Source organism: Equus przewalskii, chromosome 1, assembly GCF_037783145.1.
Source record: "Equus przewalskii isolate Varuska chromosome 1, EquPr2, whole genome shotgun sequence".
Lineage (NCBI taxonomy): Eukaryota > Metazoa > Chordata > Mammalia > Perissodactyla > Equidae > Equus > Equus przewalskii.
In genome coordinates, this window is record NC_091831.1 from 78,424,891 (window position 1) to 78,443,262 (window position 18,372).

At 51.2% G+C, this 18,372-nt stretch overlaps 2 protein-coding genes across 12 annotated transcripts in view; one reads left to right on the forward strand and one right to left on the reverse strand.

The window, feature by feature from the left end:
- PCNX2 (pecanex 2) overlaps positions 1 to 16,653 on the forward strand; it is a 281,662-nt gene extending 265,009 nt beyond the window's left edge. Inside the window, exons 29-34 of one of the 2 annotated variants that reach the window (XR_011538712.1) lie at positions 1,309 to 1,453; positions 1,954 to 2,184; positions 2,822 to 3,096; positions 3,756 to 3,952; positions 13,214 to 14,083; positions 15,650 to 16,653. Coding sequence is in view for 1 of the 2 variants with exons in the window: in XM_008527506.2 (XP_008525728.2) it covers positions 1,309 to 1,453; positions 1,954 to 2,184; positions 2,822 to 3,096; positions 3,756 to 3,952; positions 13,635 to 14,083; positions 15,650 to 15,823 (1,471 nt within the window). In the remaining variant the exon portion in view is untranslated. The remainder of the gene's footprint in view (positions 1 to 1,308; positions 1,454 to 1,953; positions 2,185 to 2,821; positions 3,097 to 3,755; positions 3,953 to 13,213; positions 14,084 to 15,649) is intronic. The other variant, XM_008527506.2, reaches the window with a different exon arrangement.
- Positions 1 to 18,372, reverse strand: part of NTPCR (nucleoside-triphosphatase, cancer-related) — a 66,521-nt gene that overhangs the window by 5,517 nt on the left and 42,632 nt on the right. For 4 of the 10 annotated variants that reach the window (XM_070614835.1, XM_070614857.1, XM_070614767.1 and 1 more), the window contains one exon: positions 7,299 to 14,420. The exons of 3 other annotated variants lie outside the window; for them this stretch is intronic. The gene's annotated coding sequence lies outside the window, so the exon portion shown is untranslated. Of the gene's footprint in view, positions 1 to 7,298; positions 14,421 to 18,372 lie in introns of those variants that run through there. 3 more of the 10 variants (XM_070614863.1, XM_070614775.1, XM_070614811.1) reach the window with 1 other exon arrangement.

The following is an 18,372-nucleotide window of genomic DNA, read 5'->3' on the forward strand; positions in this document are numbered from 1 at the left end:
TGTTCTCTGAGGGGGGAGCCTTTTCAGGAGGGCTGCCTTCTGGAACTCTTTCTGGAAGGTTCTGGGCTCCTGCAGGACACAGTACCCTGACTATACCCTGGCCGCTTCCGTTTCCCACAGTCTGCTCTGACTCGAAGCCTCAGCCTCTCTCTCAAGGGAGTTCTAGAAGGAAATTAATGATAGTGGTGCTTTTTGCAACGAAATGCTAAAATAGCAATCAGTGGAACTATTTCCCTGATGTGCAGGTCTCCTGCGCTGTGTTGAATCAAAAGTCTTGCTTGTAAGCCAACTCATTAAATCCTTATGAGCAGCCATCCTCAGAGATGCTTTCACACACATTTTCCTGCTCAGTCTGTCCCAGTTCCACCCTATCAGGGGTGCTGTTTCTCGTACTTGCCTCACAACTACCCCTCAGGGACGGGAGAGGCCAGGTCTTTAGAGGTGGCGGCGTGATCGGTGATCGAGTATATTAATGGAAAGATAGGGAAAGGAGAAAGGAATAACTGGTTTTCCTCTCCTCACAGTACAGGGTGAGTCACTTCCCCAAACCCGGATTCCCTGTGTTCCTCAGAAGGTAAAGGACCCAGACCCTGTAAGATTTCCTTTGAGTGACTCTCATGTTCCCAATGCGGGCAATGCTCAAAGACATGCAGGAAATGGAAGCAAAGAGGGAAAAACCCAGAAGCAGAAACCTGTATAATCCTGAAAGATCCTTTGGTCATTCTGTTTAAACCTCTCTCTTATGCCTCTTCCCCTAATCATTAAAAAATGGGTGGAGTTGGAAAGTGGACGTTCTCTGAGACTCTAAATGACCAATTTGAGATTTCATTTGGCTTCATTTTCTCTCTCCATATTGTGGGAGAATCCAGTTTTTATTATGAGGAACATAGTCCAAAAGTGATATCCAGAAAGACGGAAAAGAAAAATAAAAGCTTCTGGGCTGTCCCACAGTTGGCCCCGCCCCTCCTGAGAAGTGGAGACCTGGCGGATCATTGGAATAGATTAGCCTGTTGTCTCAGCCCGCTAATTGAGTGCGTCCATGTTTGGCCAGATCTATCTCTACTGTCACATGTAGGGATCAAGTACTTCATTGGCTCCTAAAATTACTGAAGATGACCGTTCCGCCAATTGTCATGAGGGTCTGAATGCAGGCTGCAAGGGCAGGCGTAGTACCTGCTGGACCAGCCTGTAGATTTAAGATCATTCTTGACGTAACAAATGGGAGACTTGGACCTTGCTCAAAGTGACAACATTCTGAACACTGTACGTTCAGGGTGAAGGGACAGTCATTCAGACTTTATTTTACAGCCTGGATTCTTTCCTGTATGGTCTTCACACCCTCTTCAAAGGTGACTTTAGAATAACAGCACGAGACGAGTGGGTATTTGCTGACATGGACTTACTGCATAAAGTTGTCGCCCCAGCTATCAGGATGTCCCTGAAGCTTCACCAGGTAAAAATCCATTTTTTTAAAAAAAGTGTAAGCCTGAAACGTTAGGGAAAAATGACCTTTCAAAAATATGGTTCCATTTCTTGGCATGACATTTGTGGGTGGGTTTATTGCTTAGCTTACTAAAGCACTGAGGCCACCTGGATATTCTTGGCATTGGCCAGTGGCAACTTGCCCTCAGGAGCTGCTAGGAGGTGGTGATATCCACTAGGATGGAAGAGGGGAATTGTCCAGAGAAAATGACATATCAGAAGGGCCCAAACTGTTTTGAAAGGTCATAGGAACCTAAGCCACATTTCCCTAGGTACATTCCAGAGGTTAGGGCAGTTGAATGAGGAAGTGTCCTCTCTCCAGCTCAAGGCTCAGAAAAAGAGCAGGGAGAGAGTGCGACATGGAAGTGGACTTGGCTTTGCAGGTCATTGGCCAAGTCGCCATCTGCACGCTTACCCAAGGATTGGCTCTCTTGTCTTCATGGAGCCCACGGATGAACTTCTTTCCCCCAGGACCAGTTCACTTGTCCTGATGAGTATGAAGACCCAGTGGTCCTCTATGAGGCCATCCAGTCTTTTGAGAAGAAAGTGGTGATCTGCCATGAGGGTGACCCGGCCTGGAGGGGCGCGGTGCTCTCCAACAAGGAGGAGCTGCTCACCCTGCGGCACGTGGTGGACGAGGGCACCGATGAGTACAAGGTCATCATGCTCCACAGAAGCTTCCTGAGCTTCAAGGTGATCAAGGTACAGTGGCCATACTTCCCGGGTTGGCACAAGTCTCCAGTTAGGGGAATACGTGGGAAGCAATAGGACAGCAGTTAGCAGCAATGCTCGAGTCCCTGTGCCAGCATCTTCTGTACAGAGACACAGGCTCAGAGGAGCGTTGGCCAGCAAGCAGAGGCGGGCAGAGGAGCTAGGCGGGGCTGCGTTCCCCTGCCAGGGCCACTTCCCACCTCAGGGAACCAGTACGCAGGTGAGAGCTTTGGCAAGAAGTCCTGGTAGATACATGTGTAGATGAAGGTCAGGATCTAGCTTGTTTTTAGACTTTCTAATTCTCTAAAACTCTAGACCTTTCTCCAATAATTCCTCCAGTTATTCCTGGACCCCAGCACTTCTTTCCCAGTGATTCTTTTCATTTAGCTTCAAACCACTGGGCTGAAACCAAAATGTACTTTCTTTTACTTGCTGTGTTTCCCCATGAAAATGGCAGCGTATCCATCTTGTACGACTGCCATTCTGGCTTGACTATGAAAAGAGCTTTAGGCCAGTTGTAGTCACAGCTATTCAGACCTTGAGCCCTGCTCCCTCATTGTAGGTTAAACTAACAGACTGGAAAACATGCACCATCTGCCTTTCTCCCCTCTTCCTTCCCCACCTGTAGGTTAACAAAGAATGTGTCCGAGGACTCTGGGCCGGGCAGCAGCAGGAGCTCATATTCCTTCGCAACCGCAACCCAGAGCGTGGCAGCATCCAGAACAATAAGCAGGTCCTACGAAACTTGATTAATTCCTCCTGTGATCAGCCCCTGGGGTACCCCATGTACGTCTCCCCGCTAACCACATCCTATCTAGGGACCCACAGGCAGCTGAAGAACATCTGGAGTGGGCCGGTCACGTTGGACAGCATCAGGACGTGGTTCCTAACCAAGTGGTTAAGGTGGGTCTTTACAATAGACGCCTTTATCTGGGTGCTGGGGAGGGGGTGGGGGCATAGACAGCTCTCATCCTTCTGGTTAGAATTCCACTGTGGGTCATTGTTTTCTCCTGTGACTGAAACTGCCCTACCCAGTGTCATCTGACAGGTCATTCGTTTCACGAAGCAGTTTCAGATTACCAATCAGTGGGAAACCTCCTACAGAGGAAAATCTGTTCCCCTCACACTCACACAGGCTGAGAAGCTGGCTTGAGTTCTTGCAGAGCAGCAGAGGTGATGGGTCTTCAGGAGTAACTGTCCCACATCAGTTTCAGAAAACCAGGCCTGAACTCCCCCGGCACCCATCTCTCATCCAACAAGTCCCCTTACCTGGTTGTAATAATGTCTCTGGTTAGTTGGAAGGAATCCTAAGATGTTTTGCCCTCACAGCTGAGGGTTCCTGTGGAAGGTTCAGATGCTGCTGATTCGTCCTGGTGCTGTTTGTTCATGTCTTAGACAACGAGCTTCAGGAAACAGAAGCCCCTCTCTCCACCTGTTCCCCAGGTGTGCTGCTCACCTGCAGAGTGTCGTCTTTGATCCTGACTTAGACATGAAGGTGGTGGACGTTCAAGGGTATTGGAAATGTTTGGGTGAGAGTCCTTGAAGCCTTTCTCCTCCCACAGAGTGAGGAAGGACTGCGATGCTGGCCAGCACCACGGGGGCAACATTGAAGATGTGGATGGAGGGGGGGCCCCACCAGGGGGCCCACCTGCAGGTGGCAGCAATGCCCCGAGTGCTGACAGCCAGGAGAGCAGCACAGAACAGCCCAGAAAAGCTGGGACTCACCACTGGTCACCTCATGCAAGGACACGGAGGACAGGTGGGTGCTGCAGGGGTCTCCTGGTTACTGATAAAGCTGCCTTTGGTCCCAGTGACCAATGCCATGGGTTATATTGTCATTCTAATCTCTAAGAGCTTCTTGCAAGAAAAATCAGTCTTGAGCCAAAGGATGCCCAAAATTTACTGACTCTTGTAGGTTCTGCTTGGAAAAAACTCTGTTAGAGTCAGCTTTTATCCCTTATCCATCTGTCTCTATCCATTACGTCAGCCAGGCATCGTTCTGTCTGTCCATCTGTCCAGTAGTCACTTCTTCCATCTCTTCTCTTACTCATTCAGTGATCATTTGATCACGTGGCTTCTGTGTCTCGCTGTGTCATGGCTATTGCGCCATGATGGCATTTTCGTTTTCCTGCAGGTTGACCCCTGCACCCTCTCCAAGTGTGTGTGTGCACAGACAGGCTCCAGCCCTCCCTTCCCTGCCTCTCTCTAGTTCTCACCTTCTTCTACTTATACCTGACATTTCAGAGGATAAGAAAAGGGGAGAAGAAGGGTGCCCGCAGAGGGTAATGGAGGAGGTGACTTGGTCCAAATTTAAAGTTTAAAATCACGTTTACACTAACGCCCACCTAGTTAGGGTTGACAAGATGGATGAGGTTCCGAAACCCCGCTCCACTGGAAGGAGGATAGGCTGGATTAGAAAAGCCGACCCTGAGGGCTCACAGAGGACACACCCAGGTGGATGCAGGAAAGACAAATGCTCTGCCCTGGTTTCCGCCAGCCCATCAGTGCCTGGCTTTGCCCTTCAAAGCCTGTTAGTGGTTTCGCCTTTTGGCCTCAGTGTTTCCTCACCATCCAGAAGCATTCATTAAGCACCTCACTGTACATGATCCACTTGCCAGCTCTGCACTGAATGCGTTAGCAAGGAACAGTCCTTGCCTCCTGGACGTACTCAGAGCAAGGCTGAGGATTTAACTGAAATAGTGAGGATTTATATAGACAGAAGCAGATGGTAGATAGATATAGAGATAGGCAGAAGATAGACAGAGAGATAGATAGATAGATAGACAGATAGATAGAGAGGGAGAGAGAGAGAGAGATGACAGATAGTCAGGGAGATAGAGAAAGACAGGCAGACAGATAATAGATAGATGGGGGATAGAGACAGATGATAGTTAGACCGATAGATGATAGATAGATAGATAGATAGATAGAAGATAGATAAATTGTTAGAAGATAGAGGATAGCTAGATAGGAAGGAATGAAGGAAAATACATAGGTAGGTAGGTAGAGAGAGAGAGAGGTAGGTGAAAAGAGAGAGAGAGGTGGATAGATAAATAGGTGGGTAGATAGATAGATGGGCAAAGTAATTGATTCCAGCTTCTCAGGGGAGAAGGGCCCACTTCCCCCAGCCCAGCGCCATCTGCCCTCAGCCCTGAGCAGAGCACCTGCCCCGCCAGAGGCATCCAGTGCGTGGCTAGCTCTCAGGCCAGGATTTCTCATTGCTTAGTTAACAGTTGTAGCGTATGAGAAATGTATGTTTCAAAATCACATAAGTGATTTTCCAGATGGGAAAATGCGAGGTAGCTTCCAAATGGAGAGACGCCTGAGGGTTTGGCATTTGCTAGTAATGTCCAGGTGACTTGTCTGAACAAGAGAAAGGTGGAGTCATGGGGAGCCTGGCCGGAGGGGCCACGGGCTTTTAGAGTTGGACACGGGTGTGCTGGACCAGCCTCTGACTTAGGAGATGCCTCTTCTGTTTCTAATGGGTAGAACGGTGCCAGCACTGGCTTGGCCTGGGGAAAGCTAGTTTTCCTTCCTCTCCTGATGCTGTCAGTAGTGAATGTTCCTCCAATTATGCTAGAGGCCTGGGGCGGGGAGCAGCCACAGGCTTTTGTGGCAGATGTTGGAGCAGGATCTTCCGGAGCCCAAACCAGCTGTAAATTTTTTATGATTACTTCCGAAAACGGCTCCTACCAAGGGCACTCCTGGCTTCTGGTACTTTACAAGGTAACGAGGCACACATGGTGCCTGTTGGCCCCACCTGCAGCCTGAGTCTGCCCCGGGCTCTGAGACCAGTGTCCTCCTGCTCCGGGGAGTTTGGGAAGCCCTCGGCGAAGTACCCGCGGCTTTGAAGGAAACCCGCCTCGCCACAGCTCCTGCTCTTGCTGTGCCCTGGTTGCACTCGCTGCACCCCTGCTGCGGTGATAAAACGCAGTAAGTAACACTCATCCAGTGCTTTCTGTGTGCCAGATACCGTCCTGAGTGGCTCACAATTGCAGGATCACCTAATCCTCCCCGTGACTCCAAGAGATAGGCGCTTTCCCCATCTTCCTCTTGCAGCTGAACAAACTGGGACATAGAGAAGTTCAGTCACTGCCCAGACTCACCCAGCTAGTAAGTGGCTGAGCTGGGATTCGGATCCAGGCAAGGCGAGCCGAGAACCTGTGATCCTAACCACCGTACGCGGTCTGGTCATCCAGCCCTGGGAATGCCTCTCCTCATCAGGTGCTACCTTGTCCTCTAGTCTGGGAATGAGCTGATGGAGCGACAACACTGCACTCGCTCCCAGTGCGCCACCATCTGTGCTGCTGGCAGTGTCCCTGCCCCGCCTGACTTTCTCCTGTCCCTGTCCTGTCCTGTGGCTGGCAAGGACTCCTCTTACAACTGGTCTTCCTTCTGGCCCACAGGCAGGCAATGCTGGCACCCATTTCTTCCTGAAGCAGCCAGCTGGGGTTCCTTTGGGTCCCCACTGTGGGCGGGGGGCAGGGGGCAAGGGACAGACAAGGCCCTCTTTTTGCTCAACAAGCTGACATGCCTGCAGAAAGAAGGCACTTCCCTGGAGTTATCCTGACACTGGGTGCCCCCTGCAGAGGATCAGAGAGCTGGGGGGAGAAAGGAGATGGACCAAGGCCCACCACTGGCCTCCCCAGTTCAAACAAAGGAAAACCCTCTCTCTTGCTCTCTTTCTCTCTCTGGCTGTTCATGCAGCCCTGACAACTGCACAAAATCATAACTCTCTTCTCCACATAGCAGCCAGAGTGATGTTACTTCAACTTAAGTCCATTCAGTTCATTCTTCTGTTGAATAATGCCTTCCCATCACACCCTGAATAAGCCTGTATGGACAGTCCCTGACTTACAATGGTTCGACTTATGATTTTTTGACTTTATGGTGGTGTGAAAATGATACGCATTCAGTAGAAACTGTACTTTGAATTTTGAATTTTTCTCTTCCCCTGGGCTAGCGATATGCAGTGTGATCCTGGGCAGCGTCAACAGCAGGAGCTCCCAATCACCATGCTATCACGAGGGTGAACAAGATACACCTATGACCATTCTGTACAGACACCCATCCTGTTTGTCACTTTCAGAACAGTAGTCAATAAATTACATGAGATATTCAACCCTTTATTATAAAACAGGCCTCGTGTTAGATGGTTTTGCCCAGCTGTAGGCTAATGTCAGTATTCCTGGCATAATAAGGTAGCTGGGCTAAGCCATGATGTTCGGTAGGTTAGGTGTATTAAATGCATTTTCCACTTAGGATATTTTCAACTTACAGTAGGTTTATCAGGACATAACCCCATCATAAGTCAAGGAAGATCCGTATTCGTTTGCTAGGGCAGCTGGAACAAAGTACCACAAACGGAGTGCCTTAAACAACAGAAATTTGATTGTCTCACAGTTCTGGAGGCTAGAAGTCCAAGAACAAGGTGTCAGCAGATTTGGTTTCTCCCAAGGGCTGTGAGGGGAAATTTGTTCCACGTCTCTGTCTTAGCTGCTGGAGCTTTGCTGGCCATCTTTGACATTCTTTATCTGTGAAAGCATCACCCTGATCTCTTCATCTTCACGTGGCGTCTCCCTGCGTGCGTCTGTGTCCAAATTTCCCATTTGTATGAGGACACGGTCATGTTGGATTAGGGCCCATTCTTTCTTCAGTGTGACCTCATCTGAACTAATGACGCCTGCAACAGCCCTATTTCCAAATAAAGTCCCCTTCTGAGGTGCGAGGGTTAGGACTTCAGTACATGAATTTAGGGGGCCATCACCTGGTCTGCAGGGCTCTCCATGACCTGCTATCTCTCTGATACCTTCTTTACCCACTCCTGCTGGCTGCCATTGCCCCAGCCATACGGGCCTCCTCGCTGTCCCTCACTCCTGTCAAGCGTCCTCCCCCTCAGGGCCTCTGCTGTTGCTGCTTCCTCTCGTTCGGACGTGCTTCTCCCAGTGTTGGCATGGTTCTTTGCTCACTCGCTCAGTCTCTGATCGAATGCCACCTTACCAGAGTGGCCCCTGACCAGCCATCCACCCAGCTCTCCCCCGGCTCTGCCCTGCCCCACCAATCACTGTGTCTGCTTGTCTGTGGTCAAGGCCTGTGAGCTGTCTGCCGCCCGAACTGAGGACAGTGCAGCACATGGTGGACCTTTGGTCAGGCCAGCCCTAACTTCTGCAGGCCCCGGGACAGAAGCACATGTGGAGACCGTGGCCCACTCTTCCCCCACTCCTTCTTGTATGGCAAGGGGCCTTGTACACATGTGTAGACCACCTAGTCTACATGTCCATGTGCACATTCTGCCAACAGCAGCCCTTGCCCCTGCCCCGGGCCTCGGGTGCACATGCCTGCAGGAAAGCCCAAGGTCCACCCTGGGAGGGAAGCCTGGGGAAGAGGTCTGTGCAGGCTCTCAATTTGGGCAGGGAATTTGTTCCAGTCACCTAGCATATGGCCCAGCAAGAGTCTATGGGGGCTGGTCAGCATGTCCTTTGTCTCTGGGTAGGGAAGTGTAGCAGGAGGAGGGCCCGAGTGGGTCCTCTAAAGTGCTGGGCCAGCTGGCCACTCAGGTCCAAGGTGGCGTTGTGCTCAATAGACACCAGTAGAATGAATGAATGGATGGTTCCCTCTCCCCAACTCAGAGGGCTAAATTTAGCCACTCCCACTAAGGCTTCACTAGAGGGCTAGTGTGTCAGGCCGTTGGGTCACAGAATTCCCACGTGGGACTCCAGCTGTAGCTAGCTTCATTCATCACAGCCAAGGGCACCGGAGCCAAGAGTTGCTGGTCCTATTGGTTTGTCCTTGGTGCCCCAAGCCCCCAGCCAGAATCCCACCGGGACCCCGACTTCACATCTTTAAAAGGTTCTCCAGGAAACCCAAGACTGAATGCTCTCCTGGTGATGCCTTGGGGAGAGACCCCTGGCCACATCAAGCTGGCATAATACTGGGAAGAAGTGGAAGCCCAGAAGGCAGCTGAGGACCACACCCATGGTCCCCTGCAGGCCACTCCCCACCCCTAGAATAGCCAGGCTGTCTCCAGATGCAACCCGACTGGTCCACTGAAGGACACAAGTGCTGAAGAGCAGCCACCTTTTCAGACCATTTGCATCAGAGTCCCCGAGGGGACCCAGTGAGCTGAGGGGCACAAGTCCCGAGGTTGGATGACAGGGATTGCCCCTCCTGCCCCCTCACCCTGCCCAAGCTCCAGGTAGATGCAGAGACTGCCCAGCCTCCCCACACGCCCCTGCTCAGCAGCAGCCCTGGGCTCCACCTTGAGTGAGGGCTCCTGTGGCGAGTCTCTTCGAACACTCGCTGGGGGTTTCACAGCTGAGCATAAGCAAAACACACGTTCCAGAGGGCCAACTGGACAGGGTTGGAGTGCAAACTTATGCCCTAAAGGATGCAATGTGTGGGACATCTGCTTGAACCCAGCAGCTGGGACGCCCAGGAAAGCCTCAAGACCGCAGGGAAACCCGAGACCTCCTGGGCACAGCAGGTCCCTGGAAAGGCCCCAGATAGTATGGAGAGGGACAACTCGCCTCCCCACACTCAGGACACAGACACGTCTTCCTCTTGCTCCCTGGAAAAGTTAAATATCACCTTCTTTTTACTGCCACTGTGGTTAAAGCCACCCAGGGACATTGGCCACCTTCCGCTGTGGTTCATCGCACCTGCTCGCTCTCTGTGGGCAATACAAGCACGGGACCTGTGTCTCCCATCTCCGCATCCCTCCGTGGTTAGAAACATGCCCCATTTCGTAAGCAGCCTGTTGGAGCTCCAGGACTCAGAACCATCGTGCAGAAAGGTGGAAGCTTCCTGAGGGCTCCCTTGCTGGGGACCCTCAGCACCTGATAAACAACAAAGGCTCATAGCGTGTCTGTGATACACAAGAGAGGAGAGTTGCCCCCGGGGGCTCATGGCCCTCTAAGGCCTGGCCAGGTTCCCCCTTATGTCGACCTCCTCCTTAGCTGATGCAGACAGTACGGGCATTTAGGGATGGTGTCTGGCTCTGACAGGGGTCAGAGCACGAAGTTGTCAGTTACTGAGGCCCTGTAGACAGTAGCCCCTGCCTGGCCGGCTGGCCCTGCCCCAGGACACTTGTACCTGCCTCCAAGGACTTCTTTCACAGACAATGCAGCCAGTGACGAGAAGCCTGACCACTCCTGAAGGAAGGAGAGCAGTCCAGGAGGCCTCCCATGCTCCATTCCCAACAGGGCAGCACTCCTGAAGGGAACCTCCTGTGGTGCTGCAGAGAGAGTGGGATTCATTTCGGCCATGGGGCTTGTCTGGCTCCTTTTCGCCCTCCTCCTGTTGAATCAAACCACTGTGAATTGAGAGACACAGCTCTCAGAAAGGAAGCCAGGAGCCTGCTCAGCCAGCACAGGGAAGTCAGAGGCTGTTCTCCAGCTATGGGGAGGATATTCCTGCTCCCAGATCTTTGAACTTGACCATGGAACAAGGAAATCACATTCCCAGCTTCTGGCCTGTAGCCTGCCCTTCAGGCCACAGTGGAGGCCCCAGCCTCAGACTGTGGGTGCACACCTGGGGTCTGAGCTTCTAGGTCAAAGCATTTTTTAAGCTTCCCACAGGGTTCTATTGGTCAAGGTTAAGAAGCCTTTGCCCACTCCCAACTTTCTGGGGCTAACTCTGTTCCCAATCAGGAATTTAAGAAGCTTGAGGTTTCAACGCAAAGTCAGTTGTACAGGTTGGTCCCTCTTGCCCCTTATTTGCCAGTCAGTGTGTTGTGTGCTGAGCCTGTAGAAATGCAGTCATCGCCCGTCACTTCAGAGAGGCAGGGCGGATGGTGGAGGGGGCCTGGTAAGACCACACATGCAAACAGACCCGTGTGCTAAGTGCCATGCGGGAGGGAGTCCCAGGGCTGGAGTGGGAGCACCTGACTCTGTGGGCGGGGCTTGACAGAGCCGCTGAGCCACCAAGCAATGACTGAACACTTCTGAAGGATGAACGCGACCCAAATTCTAATAACAGGGCCCTTGTTTTACTCACAGTGCCAAGGCTCAATGCCCATAACTGGGGACCCAAGTGCTCCCTCCCTTGTCCCTGCCTCAGTTCCCAGCTGAGTAACTCAATCCTGGGCCCTTGACGAAATCTCAGGGGACTGGGGTCCCTCTCCCAAGGGCGGCCACACTGTGTGTGTGCTCCTCAGCATGCCCCGCACTTCATGCTGGGCTGGCACACTCTCACTATGCAGCCTCGACTGTGGCCTGACAACCTGCAGCCCTCTTCTGGGGTGAAAGTGTATGTCCAGCTGGAAGGGGACTTGGCCCGTTGGTGGAGGCCGGTGTCTTACTGCTGAGAGCAGTTAGAGATTCATAACTAACCTGAATCCCAAATTGGAGGGGAAGACTCTGCTCTTCTCCTGGCTGAGGATGTGCTCCATAACCTTTCAGATAACAGCCAAGGATGAAGGAATAGTGCCAGGATAATGAACCAAGAGGGCATTGTATGTGGGTGGAATTTCAACCCAGCGTCTATGGAGGTTTTCCCTAGAAACACTAATAATTTGATAATGAAGTGATTGGGAAATAAGTTAAACTATAAAATAATGATCCTGAGTAGCACAAATGCATTTAGCATGTTTCGTATTTGTTCCATTTGCAAAATTAACTTTTTTAAAAAAATCAAGAGTGACCAAAAATCAAAAAGAAAATCTGAAGCAATGCAGTTGGGGAGGGGGTCTTCATCTTGCATAGAAGGTAGACCATTCCCCTTTGACGCACAGAAGGCTCTTCATCCCTTTGTTTCTGGAATCAGTTGAGACATTTCCCCACCAAGCAGGGTGGTCTTCTGTCCAGCATCATATCACTGACTTGCGGATGAATGTGGAGTATTTTGGGATAGCAATCAGCGTTATGGTATAAATCACAAACAGATGTTTGGCCTTGCCAAATTCTGAATAAACTAACAAATCACTGTCTCCGTTCTTAATTCTGATTTGTCAGGGTCCCTTTCCTCCATTTCTTTCCTCTAAAAGGGTAACTTATTCAACTATTGAGCAAGGACCGTTCAGGTGGGCCCCATGCCAGGGGCTGCCCACACTCATCCCGGGAGGGTCAGGCCAGCCCTGTGAACAGCACCATGGATGGGGGGCACCCCGTTTCTCAGCATACAGGCCAGGTGGGAACACATGCCCTCTGGAAATGGGCACCCCACCATCACAGTGTCCACACTGCACTTAGGTCAGTGTGAGGCAGAAGGGCCCTTGCAGCTGCTGTGGGGAGGAGCGGGGCTGCAGGGGTTCCCTGGAATCTCCATTTTCACACTTGTTCCCTAAGGAGCTCTACCTCTGAAAAGATGTGTCTCTTCTCGGGTCCTCCTCCAGACGCACATAAATATTTTAGAATCATCAGATGCGCCGTTAATAATGTGGGCGTTTGGGGCGAGGTGGGACTTGAGAAAATGCTTGGGCAATCCTTCTGCATATCCACTCCTCGGCCTCCTCTGTTTTATTGATTGAATGCCCGACTGTAGCAGCTTCAGGAGAAACGGCGACAAAGCAGCTGGTAGAACGGCGATGTCATTAGCTGCTCCCTTCAAAAGAATACTTTAAAATCAGACCCTAGTAATTACTGGCGCTTACGTTAAGCAGCTCAGCGTTGTAGTGAGCACAGGTTTTCCTCCTAACTGCTTAGGCTGCGGAGCTGCACAGGCAGGTCACGCATGAGATGTGCACTTCAAGTCCTTCTTCCAGAGACGTGGACAGGCCCAAACCTTTGGACAGTCCAGTCCCTTTCGTCAAAGATGGCCTTATCTTGACAAGTCTCTGCATGAGCTGGGCTGGGAGGGACCCCTCAGGAGAGGGCTGGCACGAGGGAAGTGGGAGCCACACACGTGTTAACTGAGGCCTGGGCCGGGCCAGTATGTGGGGCCTGCGAGGACTTCCTCTTAAAGATCTTGATCTTAAGGGAAAACTTTTCTAGAAAACAAAGGTGTCTCACATTTTTTTACCTTTTTTTAAGGCAACTAAAAGTGATAAAAACCTGCATGTTTTCTTTTTATCACTGCTTATCAGGTGAGCGTAGGAGCCCAGGTCTTGAAGCAGGAACAGAATCGGATTTGCTCTGTGAGGCCAAGTTATGGTGCTGGTATCGTCCTGGTTTGCCAGGGCTGGGGGCTTCCAGGGATGCGGGACTTTAGTGCTAAAAACATCGGAGTCCTGGGCCATCAGAAGGATCCATCATCCTAGCCGCTGCTCCCCACATCAGCACCTCCCACCCGAGGCTTGGGCTGCCGGGCACCCTGGGGTCAACCCCTCAGTTCTCAAGGCCTCGGTCGAGACCTGCAGTGGGGCTTCCAGCTCTCAGGCCTGGCCTTGAAGGTGATGGACCAACCCGGATCCCTCAAGCCCAGCCAGAGCAGGGCACCATCGCACTGTGCCGACACCAACGTCGGTGACCACCTGCTCTGGCAACCTGTTCTGCTTTCTTTTAAAGGGAGGAGGAAAGGCAGGAGTCAGTCTGTCCAGGCACCAGGGGCGTTAGGCCAACGGCCACCCATTCTGAGCTCGTCTGGCCCCAACTTAGAAAGCCACCAGGCCTTCCTCCAGACGTCCACGTCAGTCCACGAGCTAGCCCAGAGGCTCTCGGGCAGCCGGCTCTCCTTACACACCTCGGCCGCGTCCCTGCACTCGCAGCCCCCACCTGTCACGACCACCGGCCACCTGAGTGTCCGCGAGCGGGCCGAGGCGCTCATCAGGTCCAGCCTGGGCTCGTCCACCAGCTCCACCCTGAGCTTCCTCTTTGGCAAGAGGAGCTTCTCGAGTGCTCTCGTCATTTCTGGACTCTCTGCTGCGGAGGGGGGCAACACCAGTGACACTCAGTCGTCCAGCAGCGTCAACATCGTGATGGGCCCCTCGGCCAGGGCAGCCAGCCAGGCCACACGGGTAAGGGGCTCAGCAGGGTGGGCCAGGTGGGGTGTGGGCTCCTGGCCTGATGACGCTCATCCAGCTGCCTGAAGACTCCCGTCACCTTCCCCATAGGGATTCCTGAGTGACAGATGACAGGTAGTTAGACAAGAGATGCTGCGCTCCTAGGCAGAGAAGATATACAGCATTCGTCTTGGAAGTAATGACACCCAGGCAGGGGTTACTGGGGGTGCCGGATGCCAGTTCAGCAGATTTGTTCTCCTTAGCCCTGAACCCGGGATGCGAGCAGGAAGCTTCACTCATCCCGGCAGTGGGAATGTGTTTTCCTTCATTCTCTTTGTGCATTTAGTCTGGCCTGAGGGAGAGGAAAGGAGACACATCACCACTGGAGTTAGATTATCATTGATTCCTGTCCACCTGGTTTAATTTTAAAGCCGCTGAGATGACCTTCTACTTTTATGGATTTAAATATTAGAAAAAGAGTTTTGAGGACTTCACCCAAATAGTCTGTTACTTATCCAGAGTTCCAAGCTAGCTGACATTAGACGAATACTTGAGCTTCACGAGGAAATAAATAGTTCTCTTAGGTACCGCGGTAGGGAGGGAAAAAGAGGAGACACTAAGGGAAAAATCTGTGTCAGGGTGGAGATTCCCCACATTCTCCTGCCTGCAGATCATGCTCTTTAAAAAGCACCAGAGTCACAGCCTGCCCGGCTTCTGGTTCCAGATGCAGCTATTCCGAGGGGGTGATGGGGCTATACTCCCCCCACCCCCGACCCTGCCATGGGGAGAAGCCCTCCAGCCAGGTGCTTTCCCCCCAGGGAAAACAATACAGCAGCCACACTTAGCCACCGTGAAACCAAGCTGGCAGGAACCCTCTAGAAAGAGCCATGGGGTTGCAGCAGTGGTGTGCCATCTTTCAGGGCAGGGTTTATGGGTTTCCTAGAGTCCCCAGGCCAGACAGGCCAAGTGCAAGGACTCTGGTTACTTTAGGAGTTTTAACTGAGTTTAGTTAGATAACTAAAGTATAAACAAAGTTCCCTCCCTTTTTTTCACATCCTCAATAAAAATGTACACAGTATCACACCTTTCTCCCACCCCCAATCTGTGCTGAAGACACAGTCTGTGGGTTTAGTTCTGGGATTCTGGTAAATTCTCTTTCCCTCTCTCCAGTATGGACAAGTGAGTCCTTGGGATTATATGCATCCAGAATAAAACAGCCTCTGTATTACTGTTCGGGGTCAAAGCTGCAGGGCTGAGCATTCGTGAGAGGGGCTAAGTGTATATGAAGTGACACTGACCAAAACCCAGGAAACCCAGGCACACAAATGACCTTTTACTCAAGGTCATCTCTTCCCAGCATGTCCAGACTACCTGAGAAAAGGTCCCTGCGTTCAGAGGCACCTCCCCGCCACCAGGTTAGATCCGTGGCTTCGGTTGCATGTGGCCAGCCCGCTGGTTCTCTGTAATTTGGCCTGACTTCAGAATCTGACCTCAGGTTCCTGCAACATGGGCGGTTAATACCAACAGCAGTGCGGGTGGTAGGTAGAAGTGGCAGTAAGTGTTCTCTGTTCTCTTTGGAAGCACTTCTCGGAGCCATGTGAACCCACTGAGGCCACCGAGGAGGGACAGCTTCACGACCACCGCCTGGCTGAGGCCCTGGCAGAGACCCTCGGGGTGATCTGCAGAAGAGCAAGCCAGGAGGACATGGGCCTAGATGACACGGCTTCCCAGCAGAGTGCTTCTGATGAGCAGTAGGGAGCCCGAGGCCGGGAGGGACCTGCACACTCAGGGGAGGGAGTCCCCCACGGCCTCGCCTTTCTTTTTCTCCCTTGTGCTCCCCAAAAGTAAACCGAGCAAATATTGCCATCCCTGGGAGGCCCTTCCTGTGGAGAAATGAGAGCTGCTGGAGAAAACAGAATAACTTTATCTCAGGTTCTTGAAAAATATCTCACATGATGGAAATAAAAACCTTGGCGCTGCGCCTCCTTCGCCCGCTGCCCCAGAGCTGCAGAGTGCGGGAGGCACAGGGCACTTTCCAGAATTTGAAAATTCAAACAGAAGCCATGTGATATCTTCAAATGACTAAAGTAGAGCACATTAAATGTTTCCTGCCCTGATGAAAATAAGACAACTGCATGTTAAATAATTGGCGTTGTATACATTACTGTTACCATGAAAAAAATGAATAGCAGCACGTGTCACACCATCAGCTGGGCAAACGCGCTAAGGTTAAATCTGCGTATGAAGTCAGTCTCCCTTCTTTATAATACTTATGCAGATGTTAAGTATAAACCAGTGACAGCTTTACTGAAGAAACTTAGTGCATGCAGTCACGTCTATACTACCCTGTGGAGGAAACGACAATACCTAGCGATGGGAGCGCAGCGGTCAAGGCAAGGCAGAGCAGGAAGCCGACCTGACACTCACCTACAGTCAGGGCGACTTCCTACGACAAGCCACGCCTCACCCGGGGCTCCCAGATGCCTCACAGGAACGCACACTTGTTTTCCAAGCCAAGCAGTCCTTACTGTGTCACAGAACACTTGCACACACCTTTGTTTTTGAAATTAAAGTGTTTATAGTTATTGCCGTGTCCAGTTCTTTGAGTTCTGCTAAAACTACTGTCATTTCTCAAAAAATGTTTCCTTTACTGTGAGAATGAAATTTGGGCAAATTGTGAGACAACCCTCATCTTTAGATTCCCATCGGGCAGAGCAGAAACCTGGCTTCTTGCTGATGTGAGGGATGGAGCAGGGGTCTAGAACACAGTCCATGAGGAGCATCATCGTTGACCTGGGGAATCACCTCTTGCGGAAAGACAAGAGTTAGTAATACTCAATTTGGGAACAGTCACAAACTTCTTCAAGGTATCTAGGATTTGGAAAAGTGGGGAGAGAGGAGGGTACTGTAGAGAATTCCTTACCCCTTGGAAGTAGATTGCAAGGCTGCTTTTTCAGTAAAATAAGAATTAGCAATTAATAAGTGGGCTCTATAATCAGAGACACGGGACGTTATTCTTGGATCAGCCGTCCCTGGAGACGCAAACGTGGTTATTGCTGATTGACGTGCACGTGCTTGTCTCATGAGGACCTGATATAACCTCACTGCAGTTCCCCAGGTCGCTCAAACCAAACTTGGCCAGCAGCTCCTGAAATCCTCTTGGGCGGCTTTACAGCCAAGCCCTAAGGACCACTGGCAGCCCTGAGCTGTGAGCGTGGCCTGCACTAGGGTGGCTCCTTGAATTTAGTAGGAAAAATGACAAATACCCAGCAGCAGTCAGCCTGATGCACAGCTGATCACTCTTCGGGCATCCAGAAGTAAGAAACACAGAAAGCCACCAGGTTCCAGAAAGTGAACTCTCCTGAAAGAGCTGGAAGACCAGTCTGTAGGGAAATGGAGATGCAGGAGAGAAGGCGGAAGTGCCCTGGGTGCTCCTCCATCTTGTTCCTCTGGGCAGAGTCGTGAGTTGCTTCTCTGTTGAATCCATTGCTTACCCTAGTTCTGCGTGCAGACTTTTGGGGGTGGCAGTGGGAGAGGAAATTTAGTTTATCAACAACGGTGGGGCAAATTCCTCAGATATGCATGCAACTGTGCATTGCCCAAGAAAGAGTCAAATGATCCTGAGTGTGTGTACTGAGAAGGTGTAAATGCACACACACTTACATCCACAGGTGTATGTGCCTGCAAAAGGATCACTGTTGGACTCACTCCAGGACTCTTCGTGGCTGTCAATGATGCAGTCACTTTTTTTTAAATTGTGGTAAACAACTATAACAGTTGTTATATTTACAACTCATGAGCTTGTTAATCTGGTCTTCAGCCAGTCAGCTGTTTATCAGACAGTGGTCCTTGCAAAATATTGTATTATTAGCCCCCTTTCAAAGGAGATATTCCTAAGGTGGCATTTCTCCCTGCGGTTATTCAGGTCTTCTGTCAGCATACAGCTGAAGAGTTATTTTCTCCATTTGGGCCCTCAACAAAATTGTTTCTTCTTTAAAGATAACAAAAACTGTAGTGCTTGGTTTTATATAAATCATGTGGCTAATTTGGCATCCTTGATTCTAAATTTTGCACTGTGTTGAGACCATCTGTGCCTGGCAAGTAGTTTTCTAAAATCACGTGATGCTCCAGCTTCTCTTCGCCCATAAAGTGTGCAATGCAGTGCCTGTTTATTGGCCGTCTCCTCTCGAGCCGCCTGCCCCTTTCTGCTGTTTTGTCCCAAGTCATTATGCTTCAGGGACACAGCACCTGCCATCATCACAGTGCGTGCACGTGTGCGTGTGCACACACACACACACAATGTG